The 11,526-nt window shown below is 43.7% G+C and overlaps 1 protein-coding gene across 1 annotated transcript in view; it reads right to left on the reverse strand.

Annotated features, from left to right (window-relative positions):
* Ush2a (usherin) overlaps positions 1 to 11,526 on the reverse strand; it is a 697,985-nt gene that overhangs the window by 371,688 nt on the left and 314,771 nt on the right. The window contains exon 30 of the mRNA XM_059281179.1: positions 1,902 to 2,015. Within this exon, the coding sequence (XP_059137162.1) occupies positions 1,902 to 2,015 (114 nt within the window). The remainder of the gene's footprint in view (positions 1 to 1,901; positions 2,016 to 11,526) is intronic.

Genomic DNA, 11,526 nt, shown 5'->3' on the forward strand with positions numbered 1-11,526 from the left:
GCATCTGTGATGGATGGGGAGTCCTTACTCTAGTTCCCTTGACTGACGTTTGTGTTACTTCATCAAAAGCATTGTTAACCCATCATGTCCTCGTGGGGCTGAACCTGTTAAAGCAGATGAAACAATGTGTGCTGGCCTGGCAGAGCACAGGATTTGAAATGAGCAACACGGTGAGTGTTTCCTAACTGGGATGTTCTAAAAACTCTCTACCTACAGGAATGGCCAGAACATGGACATTTAAATCAATTGTATACTGAAACTACATAGTAGTTGTTGAAAAAAGCTTATTTTCACACTAGCAAATAAATTGAAATCACAGAAAAAACAGAGCAAAACTAAAACTAACCAGAAACAGAAATATCATTCTGTATATTAGACATGGCTCCTTGGAAAAGAGATTTGGGAATTATACACATAATGACAAGGGGACTGAGGCAGATGAGCGGACAATTGTTTGGTAAAATGGTTGTGAAGTAGGTGTGAGGGGTACCAGGCGAAAAAGTCTAGACAAGAGGGCGGAGAGGAAGCGACATGAGTGTTCCTAGATGAAGGTTGGCGGAAATGAGTCCAAATCAGGATGATAATGGTGTGCTCCAGAAGACACAAGCTCACACTGAGAGAAACAACACCATTTCAGTAGATTAGATTGGGATGGTGTTGAGAAAGGATGATGATGTTTCACTGGCGGCCCAGATGAGGGAGTGGGCTCTGGTCCATAGCAGGCATAAAATAGAGAATCAAGGGTCTCAAGAGGGATTTTACAAAATCCTGTATCTCATCACCATGTCATCATATTGGCTTCTGCCTGCCTTCTCTCTCTCTGTGTGGTTCTCTTTTTAACATATTTCCTATGCAAATGGTGTTTGCAAAAAGATGTAGAAGGTGAAAGGGGCACAAAGGAGGTTTTAGGCAAGCATGTATACTGGGAGGGAGGAAGAGAGAGAGAGAGAAAGAGAGGGAGGGGGAGAAGAAAGAGAGAAAGAGAGGGAGGGAGAGAGAGAAAGGGAGAAAGGGAGAGAGGGAGGGAAAAAAAGGAAAGAGACAGAGGCAGAGAGAGAGAGAGAGAGAGAGAGAGAGAGAGAGAGAGAGAGAGAGAGAGAGAGAGAGAGAGATAGCCAGGCCAAGCAAGCATGTGTTGCTGGCTGACTTTTGCTGTAAAGACCAGGCTTTCAAATCTAAATAACTTTCCTACTAGGCAGCTCACAGGAGACAGAAATACAAAGTGACCGCTCTTTTAGCGTTCTGAGAGCTGGCATCCTAAAGAGACGTGTTTGGAGTCCCGGAATGTTTTCTCTTCCCCACTGCCATCCTAATGTATGTTTTCTGAAACATTAATTTAGACCAACCGTTTGCACATCCCAGGTACAACAGAAGTGAGCCTCAAGTAGGAAGAAGGCACAAGTGATGGATCGTGCCTCAACTGGCATCTGGAGGCTCTGCCCTCCTGGAATCATTGTTGCCCATACTGGTGTTTAGCAGTTAAAAGAGACCATGGAAATCAACCGTTTGATTCTCAATTTCATACTGTGCCATACAATCAATTCTTTTTAGTCAGACTGTCTCTAGATTTACTTCTGAGCCATAGTAAAATGAGGAAGCTTTCATTAATCTTTCAGATGCTTCATATTAATGACAAGGCTCTTGCATGAACAATGTAACAGCAATTAAAAAGCCCATTAATCTGCATTACAGCTATTAAAGATGCATGTCATTAAAGGCTATGGAGTTTGATTCATTTTCGCACCCCCCCAAAAAATGGGAGCAATTATGGCCTGGCAATGCACTTTGTCATCAAATTAGGTCGGGGTTTTCCAGCAAATGGCCTCGCAGCATTTAGCTCTTCTCCTATTTTATTATTCATGACTGAAATGTGGAAGTCAAGACCTTTGAAATTACTTTACCTTCTTGTGGAGTAGAGATGCTCAAAGCATGTGAGCTCTCAGTACAGCCCGCCTGAGAACAAGCAGTCAGAGTTACGGCATAGCTCTGGAAGGGACGCAGTCCTGTCAGTATGCCTAGGATAAAAGGGGGGCACAAAAGATTTGTAAGTTTGCTGTAGTGTCTACAAAGAACTCCCTGTGAGCACGTGTGTGTGTGTGTGTGTGTGTGTGTGTGTGTGTGTGTGTGTGTATGTGTGAACAGTGAGAGAAACTCAGAGAAAAAGAACAAGGCACAGATAGATACAGTGACAGAGAGGTGCAAAACCACAATCCATAGCTTTCATTTGCTTTCTCACGTACCCAGTGAGAAAACATTTGCTGAGTATAGAAGAGGGTAACTCATGAACAAAAGCACGACACCCACTCTGCCATGACAGCACTAAGACAGTATTTGATGCTCATGATGCAGAGCGCCCATACTTGTATAATGTGTGGGACTTCATTACAGGGCCTGGACCTCCCACAGAAACACTAACCATTCAATTTGCTTGAACCTGACATTTTTCAAACATTTTAACTAAGGAGCCCTCGTGCAGTGTTTGTGAACACACTTTAGAAAATGCTCCTCCCAAGAGGAGCTCCATTATTTCCTTGGTAGGATACACCGAGACAAACTGTGTGGTAAGCAAGAAGTATGCAAATTCACACAATGAAACAATTAGCAAATTGGATAATTATGCTTTTGTACTTCTACTTGTGAAATTATTAGTTTATTTAATTAAGACACCTGTCTCAAATGGAAGCATCACATAGGGAGGTATTGAATTAACCAGGCTTCACGGGAGACATGTAAGATTTGTTCAGCAATTGAAAGTACCCAGACATGAAAACATCTTTTGCCTACTGATGTCCATAACCAAAGAGAAACTCTTTAATGCATAGGTGAGTCCTACGAATTAAAGATCTTTCAGACATATAATGTAAGCACTTTCTCTGGTTTTCTCCCGCTGAACAAGCTTTGATCAGAATGGTAGACTGTTATCATTCTTGCAAAAAAGGTAGTCCACTCTTTATGTCCCTCATTGATTAAGCCTTCGGTAACCCAGAGAACATATTACTGTCTCAAGGTAGCAATACTGGTGAGAGATTTCACCCTTTAAGCACTTTATTATTTGTATTTATACATTCATGTGTGTGTATGTGCATGTGTGTGTACATGTGTGCATGTGGTTTGTGTGCATGTGTGTTTGTGTATATGTGTGTGCATGTGTGTTTGTGTATGTGTGTGCACATGTATGTGTGCTTGTGAAGGTCAGAGGTCTTAGCTGTTGTCACCTAGATTTTTGAAAAAATGTTTCTCATTTACCTGGAACTTGCCAATTAGCTTGGACTACCTGGCCAAGGACTCTCAAACCACTCCCAGCCCCCCGTCTCAGCCTCCCCAGTTTGGGATTACAAACATGTGCCACTGCTGAGTTACATCCTCAGCCTGAAGTCAAGTACAAATGTCAACAGATGTGCATCTGTGTCCATCCTCCCCACAGAGGATTTAGTGACTGGAAAGAACGAAAAGAAGGGATGAGCAAAGACAGTAAGCTGTGGTTTGCTCTCACATCTCATCCTTACCCATGATCCTTAGCGCTCTCCTTCCGTCTTCACCTCAGTGGCTACACAGGTATCTCCCTACAGTGCGTCTACTGCAAAATACCCAACCACCTGGCACCCTCTTCGCAGTCTGTGGCCAAAGGCAGCAAGCTAGAGAGCGCGCATGCACACACACACACACACACACACACACACACACACACACACATATACATACAACCCCCCACACCCACCCACCCACACACACTGTATTGCATGTTGGGGTCTTCCTAATTTTGAAACTACTCTGTAGCAAGCCTCCACTTTCCCTCTTTCTTTTGATCCCGCCATTGGGACTGCCATTTCCTCTTGCATATCTCAGTATCTATGATCCCTGTTCTGAGTTCTGTATTTTTAAGAAGTTGCCTCTCAATCTATCCATGCCAACACAATCTTACATTCATCCATATCACGTAGCAAGGAGCCAGAGGGCTGCTCAGGTCGGGGTGCCTAGGCATGAAGCTGCTCAGGTCGGGGTGCCTAGGCATGAAGCTGCATGGGCCTAAGAGAGCTGCTCAGACTTCTGTGCCTTCGTCTTCACAAATCTACATAGATAATAATCTCTGCCTTGAAGAAGAGGCCCTAAGAGTGGTGTGTGTGGTGGGACAGTGTGGTATTTACCTCACACATTTACTATAATGATTTAGCACTCCAGGCACGCAGCACCTCCAGCACACACACAGCTATTTGCACAGACAATGCTTGTGCAGATGGTTTTCGTCTAACTCACGCTATGGCTGCAGCTCACCTCCTGCCTCTGTTACCTCTGAAGGAGTTTAATCTCTCAACGATAAATCATTGTCTCTTAAATCCCAAACCAAGCAAGCCAGCTTTAGTCACTCCTGCACTTATTGGTCATGGGCTCCCTCTGTGGCCCTGGTGCCACTGGAGTGCCCTGAGCTGTTTAACTTCAGACAGCTTGTCTCTTTCCTTGATTCACTCCGAATATTCCCAGAGTCCTTTAAGGGCCTGCTGTTGTAATGGACTGGCTCTTCATGTCTCTTTTTCTTTTCTTTTCTTTTCTTTCTTTTTTTTTTTTTTTTTTTGACCTATCAGGCCTCATCCTGGAGAGAGCCTCTGAATCTGAAAACTTCTCATCACCCCAGTGTTCTGATGCTGCAGGGTGAGCATCCTCATGTGGCATCCCATGGGCATGTTCCACTCAATCTGCTTCAATCCGCTCATAACATGGATACATTTGTCCATTTCTTTTTCTTTGCCGTGCTTGGGATGGGACTCGGGATGTAAGCATACCATGCAACTGCTGTTTCACACCTCTAAGTCTTTATTTCCTTATTTCTCAAAGGTTCATGTTTCTTTTAAATTATGTTTCCGCATGCATTTCTGCATAGGGATATGTTCACAAGTGTGCAGGTGCCTGTGGAGGCCAGATGAAGGGGTCTGATCCTTTGAGGATGGAGTTGTAGGCTGTTGTGAGCCACACCCACCATGGGTTCTGGGAACTGAACTAAGCAAGAGCTGTGTATGGTCTTAACCACTGATCCATCTTTTCAGCCCTAGGTTTTCATAGTTTATAGAGTGTGTGCATGCTAGTTTATGCATGTTCACATGTTTGTGCATGGTGTGTGAGTGTGTGTGGAAGCCAGAAGTTGATGTGAGGCAGTTTAGTTGATCATTTTTAACCTAATCTATGGAAACAGGGTCTCTTACTTGAACCAAAGCTTGTTAACTCAGCTAGTCTAATTAACCGGGTTGCCCTTCAAGATCTCATTCCCACATCCTGACCACTGAGATCACACACAGGTGGGCTGCTACACCCACCTGACATTTACCTGGGTGCTAGAGATCTGAACTCAGGTCCTCAGACTCATGTGGTGAGCAGCTCTTTACCCACTCAGCCACCTCTCCATCTCCCCAGCTCCCGGTTCCCCACTTCTTAGTACCTCTATTACGATATACAAATTTTAGTCTCAAAATGAAAACATCATCATAAAATACTTCTAGCTTTACCACATTTTTGACTCATCCTTCCTGTAGGGAAGTATAACTCTACTCTGAGTGTCTATAGGGGATAACTTACATGGATGAATTGGTATACTACCAAACCAATAGGGAGTGGATCAGGCCCCAGAGAATGAAACTTATATTGCCAACATGAGCAAGGTACACTGGGATACAAAGCAACATATGCATTACATAAGTCATGTAACATGTGACAAAAGCGGTCTCTCACAGATGGACATCATTAGTGGAGACATAGGGACATTGACTTAGAGAAGACATAAGGTTGCATCCTGGTTGGTGATATAAAACCCTTCATGGGAATATCTTTTAGGAATTAAGGTACCATCATCACGGGGAACTGCAGATGCTTGACCTTATACAAGGATATATTGAGATACTGTCTCCTCAGATCATAACTGAAGTACTGTGGTGGAACTTCAGACATTCTATCAGTTTTTCAGGAAAGGTTCACATAGTCAGGGAGGATCACATGAAACCTGACCACAGAGTGAGCGTTAGTTTTTTGCTAGGCTTAGCTTATTTCCATTCGATAAGTCTCTTTGCATATATGTTGTTCCAGTTCCATCCTATTGCTGTGACAAACACTGTGACCAAAAGTTTGTCAGGGGAGAATGATTTATTTCAACTTACAGGTCACAGTCTGTCACTGACTGCAGTCAGGGCAGGAACTCAAAGCAGAAACCATGAAGAAAGCAAGCTGCATGATGGGTAGGCAGACTCAAGATTACCTAGCTTTCTTACACAGCCAGCACCACCAATGCCACCACTCTGCCCCTGCCCAGGGCATGGTGCTGCCCACAGTGGGCTGGATCCTCCCACATCAATTAGCAACTAAGATAGTCCACATCAGATATGCTCACAGGCCAAACCAATTCAGGCAATTCCTTCATCAAGGCTTTCCTTTCAGATGACTCTAATCTGAGTCCAGTTGACAATTAAAGCTAAGCAGAACATACATGGGTCATGAGATTCCTACATTAAGCCTCCTCTTCACTTAAGGGTCTCATCATACAGTAGTAAAGTTTCCTTAGAGTGTGCAGGCATGAGAATTTAGAAGACGCACACTCTACTCCAGGCTTACAGGAGGCCTATTTAATCAAAGAAAAAGAAATGAAGGATAGTCATTTTTAACCTCTTAGCAAAATACTTTCTCCAGCTTTATGCTTTGCCAGAGAGGTTTACCAAATTGTATTGTATTTCCTAGAAAAGTATGGAGACCTTAAAGGACGGTGAAGAGAAAGTAGATCACTCCTCAGCCCATTTATCAAAGCACACATGCTTCCTGTTTCAAGCAGGTAAGGCAATAATAACTACCAAGAATGGAAGCTCCAAAATGGAGAACAGGGAGGAAAAACAGAGAGGAGAAGAGAGCTGAATTTTGGGAGTTTGCCAACTTTGGATCCCTGGTGGAAAGTTTGCATGATTTCTAAATCACACTTTTAAAAAATGTGCTACCCTTTTCTAGGTTGGAGTGCATTTCTTTCCTAACTCCAAGGGGGATTTGTCTATTACATTGCATTTCCAAGATGCAAAGTGTCTGTCAAAGTGTCTAAATAACTTTCCCCAAATATAGACTAGGAACTTCAGAAAGAGGCACAGGGTGACCAGTCAGTGCTTCCTGCCTTCTTCTCTGGTTACCGTTAAGTATGAAGTCACAAAGAAAGACTGCTCATCCATGTTGCCATCGTACTGTCTGGGACAGGAGGTTGATTGCCTTTGCTCCAGTGTGGGGAACTTACCTGGATGGATTAAAGTTGATGCCTATAAAAAGTTATACTATTGACAAAGGCAAAATGCCTAAGTCTAAGTAAGTAGTCCATATTGAATACAGCCTTGTTGATCCTTAAGTGATTTCCTAAGTCTTGCTTTGAGTGTCAAGGTAATTATGTTGTCTCCAGGGGAAAACAGAGTGTTATCTTGATAATTGACCTTCAAAAATTACTTATCAATATTTTTTCTTTCAGCCTCTAGCAAAGATGATTGAGAAGAGAACTTATTTTTATAATGTTTTTGATACAAGAGATGTTAAAGCTAGCAGGACTACAGTGATGGTAGCCACATACAGATTCATGCAGAAGCAGTGTCTGCAGACATGTGTGCATGGAGGCATTCATGTGATCTAGACCTGTGAGTCTCAGATGGCAGGAAGTGTCCTGGTGTTGTACGGTGATAGCCCACTCTGACCAAAAACAAGTTAGGGTCAGAAAGGTGTTTTTAAGCTTGCATTTCCAGGCCACAGTTCACCATTGAAAGAAGTCAAGGCATGAACTCAAGGCAAGAACTTGAAGTCAGGCCTGCTTGCTATTCTATACAGACTCCAACAAACTCACTTCACAGCCAAAGAGGTACAATAGAGACAGAAAGGATGCTCTTTGCTAGCTGGGTTGCAGGCCAACTTATACTTTGCCATCATTCTTACGTAGTCCGTTACCACCTGCTTAGGAATTATACTGCCCACAGTGGGCACGGCTGTCCAACATCAATTAACAATCAAAACAAGCCCTGACAGACATGCCTACAGGCTAATCTGATCTAGACAATTCTTCAGTTGACACTATTCTCTCAGATGAATCTAAGCTGTTAAGTTGACAATTAGATCCTAGCAGGACAGGTGGCCTCTAAGTAAAGGCAAGTTTATAAAGGACAATTACAAAAAGTTTGCTTCACTATCATCATTTAACAAAATACCAAGTAATGTAGAGTAGGACAGAGCTACCAAGAATTCTAGAGAGAAAATGTCCACAGAGAAATGGGCCAGCTGTTTATGACAACCAAGAAGCAAATACCAGCACTGTGAACTTTAAGTGGGTTTGAGGTGGATGTCCTTGTGGGGGACATCACTGAGAAATTGTTCTCCATTTGAGTGTTCCATTCAGTAGGCAGGCAAATGACCTCTCAAACTTCCTTTCAGCCACACAGCTCTATGAAATCAGAAAGTGGCCCCAACCATGTCAGAAAGCCTGCCCGTCTTTCTTGATAATGGAAGAAGGCAAGCTGAAGCAGCATTCGATAAGCATAGAGCAAGCATTATCGATGTCTTAAAAGTGTGAGTGTCCCATGAAGCTGAGGAGCATCAGTGTGTGGATCTGAATTGCCAGCCCCAGCAGGGCCCTGACTCTCACTCTAAGCGATAATGCACTGTGCATTAATGTCTGGCATTGAGATGTCCTGACACACCACACCAGGGGAGTTTGAAGTCAAGTACAGAGAGTCTCTTTAAGGACCAAGCTCTCAAGGAAGGGCAGGAACTTTGTTTGAGGGAAGGAAACCCATCCAGGTAGGGAAGAATTTAAGAACCCCTTCTGTATATGGCTCTAAGTGCTTTCTCTGTGGAGACTGTGTACAAGCAGGAGAGCTTGTGTACAGAGAAGCTGATATGTCAAAGGCCCTCCCAACGACTCCCAGGTCAATGAGCACAGAGAACATGTCAGTCTACATCTGTGCAAGCATCTTGCTGCTGTCAGCATCTTCTCTGCTGATACTATGCTTGGTGGGCACAAAAGCCTGAGTTCAAGCTCCAGACCTCGACCAAAAACTCAAAATAGGCCCACCCCACAAACAAAACAGGTGTAGAGGCAGACCTTGTAACCCTAGAGCTGGGGAGATGGAGACAGTGAATCCTTGGGGCTCACTCGCTTGCCAGTTAAGCCTGCTCTGCTAACTCCAGGACAGTTAGAGAGCCTGTCTTAAGAAAGACAGTACCTGAGGAAGGATAGGTAAGGTAATCCTCTAGCCTGCATGTATACACACTGTACCCATGCAAACACAGGCAAACGCACATGCACGCACACACTACAGTTTACTAAAAGCAGACATACTGGTTCACTGAGCCCGTGAAGACTTTCCTCCGGCTCATCACCAACGTCCCCTGCACTATATCTTTTGATATAGAAGCATTTCCAACACTAGACTAATTTCTCCAACATCTCTCTTTCCTTTGCTCTCACCTCAAACTTCAAAGGAGGCAAAGAGAAACATGAACAATTGGAGACAGCCCGACTCCCTAAGACTCCCTAAGAGAAACTTCTTGTGGGGCTGACACTAGCTGTGCAGGCTGCTGTGCCTCTAAAAAGAGCCCATGCGCTGAGAAACAGGAGAACAGGGGAGGTGGCTTTGACATTGAGATTTTACGATTAACTTTTTGACTAAATGTCTGCAAATACAAAAACTCAGCCAGCAAAAAAAAAAATCGAAACCAAAGCAAGATGGCAGCATTCTGGAGAAGAGATGGAGGCCCGGGCTTCTATTTCCATCCTTCAACCGACTCCTCTCCCTCCCCCACCCACCCCCAGCTGCCAAGCTAGGTGTTTGGCGAGCATCCACAGTAATCTGTTCTCCTTCATTATGCTAATCTGTGGGCGGAAAGATTCCTGTCATCTTCGAATGGCTTGTACGGCAACGGTAAACACCTTGGCCTGTCTGTAATTGGACAGGTGTCTGCATTGATGTCACCCAGCTTTTAATTCAATTAAAGACCTGGCTGCTCTGCTCTCATTACCCACTCATTTCTGTTGCATTTTTAGTCTGGTGGTGAAATCTGTGTATGGCATTGTCTACCCCCAGGCTAAAGTCAGTGGACTCCCTGCAAGGACCATGCATGGTGCTTTAGATAGGGGTGTTGTTTGCAAGGTAGGAGAGAGGTAGTCAGAACAACATGGAGAGTTTATTCTCTCTCTCTCTCTCTCTCTCTCTCTCTCTCTCTCTCTCTCTCTCTCTCTCTCTCTCTCTCTCCTCCCTGCCTATGATGTCTTCCATTTACTGGTCATAATATAATAAGGAGCAGACACAGACACAGAAAAGCTGTCTCCCACTTCCTCTCCCTGGGGCTTTCCTCCATCTCCTGAGAACTCAGCCCAGTGCCATGCACTGATTTATTTGCTGGCATTTCACATTTGGATCAAGGATGTGAGGGTGGGCCAGCACAAGGCACTTATTAAGAGGGCCATCTGGTAAGGGACATCACATAGGCTGAGCTGCTCATCACTGGGGACACGATGGAAGAGGCTAAGAAGAGGAGAAGACAAGGGGACAGTTTTTGCCTCAAGATGCTGCCACGGTGTTGATAAATTCAAATTCTCAAGTGTATGTCCGAGCCAGTCCAGTAGATGGATTGGAAGGAAGGAGTCAACCCAGCATAACACACTTTTGCACACTATAAACATCCCCTTGGAAACAAAGTTCTGACACAGACATTTTGACAAATTGACCCCAAGAAACTATATAATGACATTTGTTAAGTATGAATGAAAATCTCCTCATCTAGGAGAGACATCTGGAAATGTCCCAGATGCTTCTGCTTCCTCTAGTTCCTAGTATTCACAATGGTGGGACTCCTGCTACTGTGGTGTTCAGTGGCATTTTAAGTAACAATAAGCTGGTGAGACCACAGGGCTGCTGAATGCTCAGCCTTAAATGGGACATTTGCATCACCTCTTCCAAGGCTCAGGAAATTGTGCTGAAAAAAAATCACTATTATATACAGTAAATATGGGCTAATAAAACATAAAACTAAGATCCTATAGTATTTATAAAGTCAAGTCAGTCTTCAGTTGACTTGAACAATGGAATAGCCACAGAGCTTCCTCTGACCTAAGTCAGTTCTTTGAGAGGATTAAACCCAATCTTTTTAATAGTTAATCTCTTTCAAATGAACTTTGTGGCCTAGTTTAAAACTTCTGCTAGGGAGAATAGGAGAATGCACACCTTGGATCCAAGACTATGCAGATTTTGATGTTTCCAAGTAGGCAAGAATAACTATTTCCTTTTTAAAATATAGGGCCTAATCCCAGACTTACAGAATGGTTTAAGGAACGGTTTGAATTGACCTCAAAGCATTCCCCATGAAGATTCTCTCAGCAGGCTTACAGCTAACCTCAACATTTTAATCAATGCCTGTTTCTTGGTAAGAGCCACAGTCTCCGTCATCATAATTCTAAGGAAGTTTGAAGCCACAGGCTTGGTTAACTCCTTATATTACAGAACGGGCAGGTGCTGAACTGAGTACAATGCCTAAGAA

This window comes from Peromyscus eremicus, chromosome 15 (genome assembly GCF_949786415.1).
Source record: "Peromyscus eremicus chromosome 15, PerEre_H2_v1, whole genome shotgun sequence".
NCBI lineage: Eukaryota > Metazoa > Chordata > Mammalia > Rodentia > Cricetidae > Peromyscus > Peromyscus eremicus.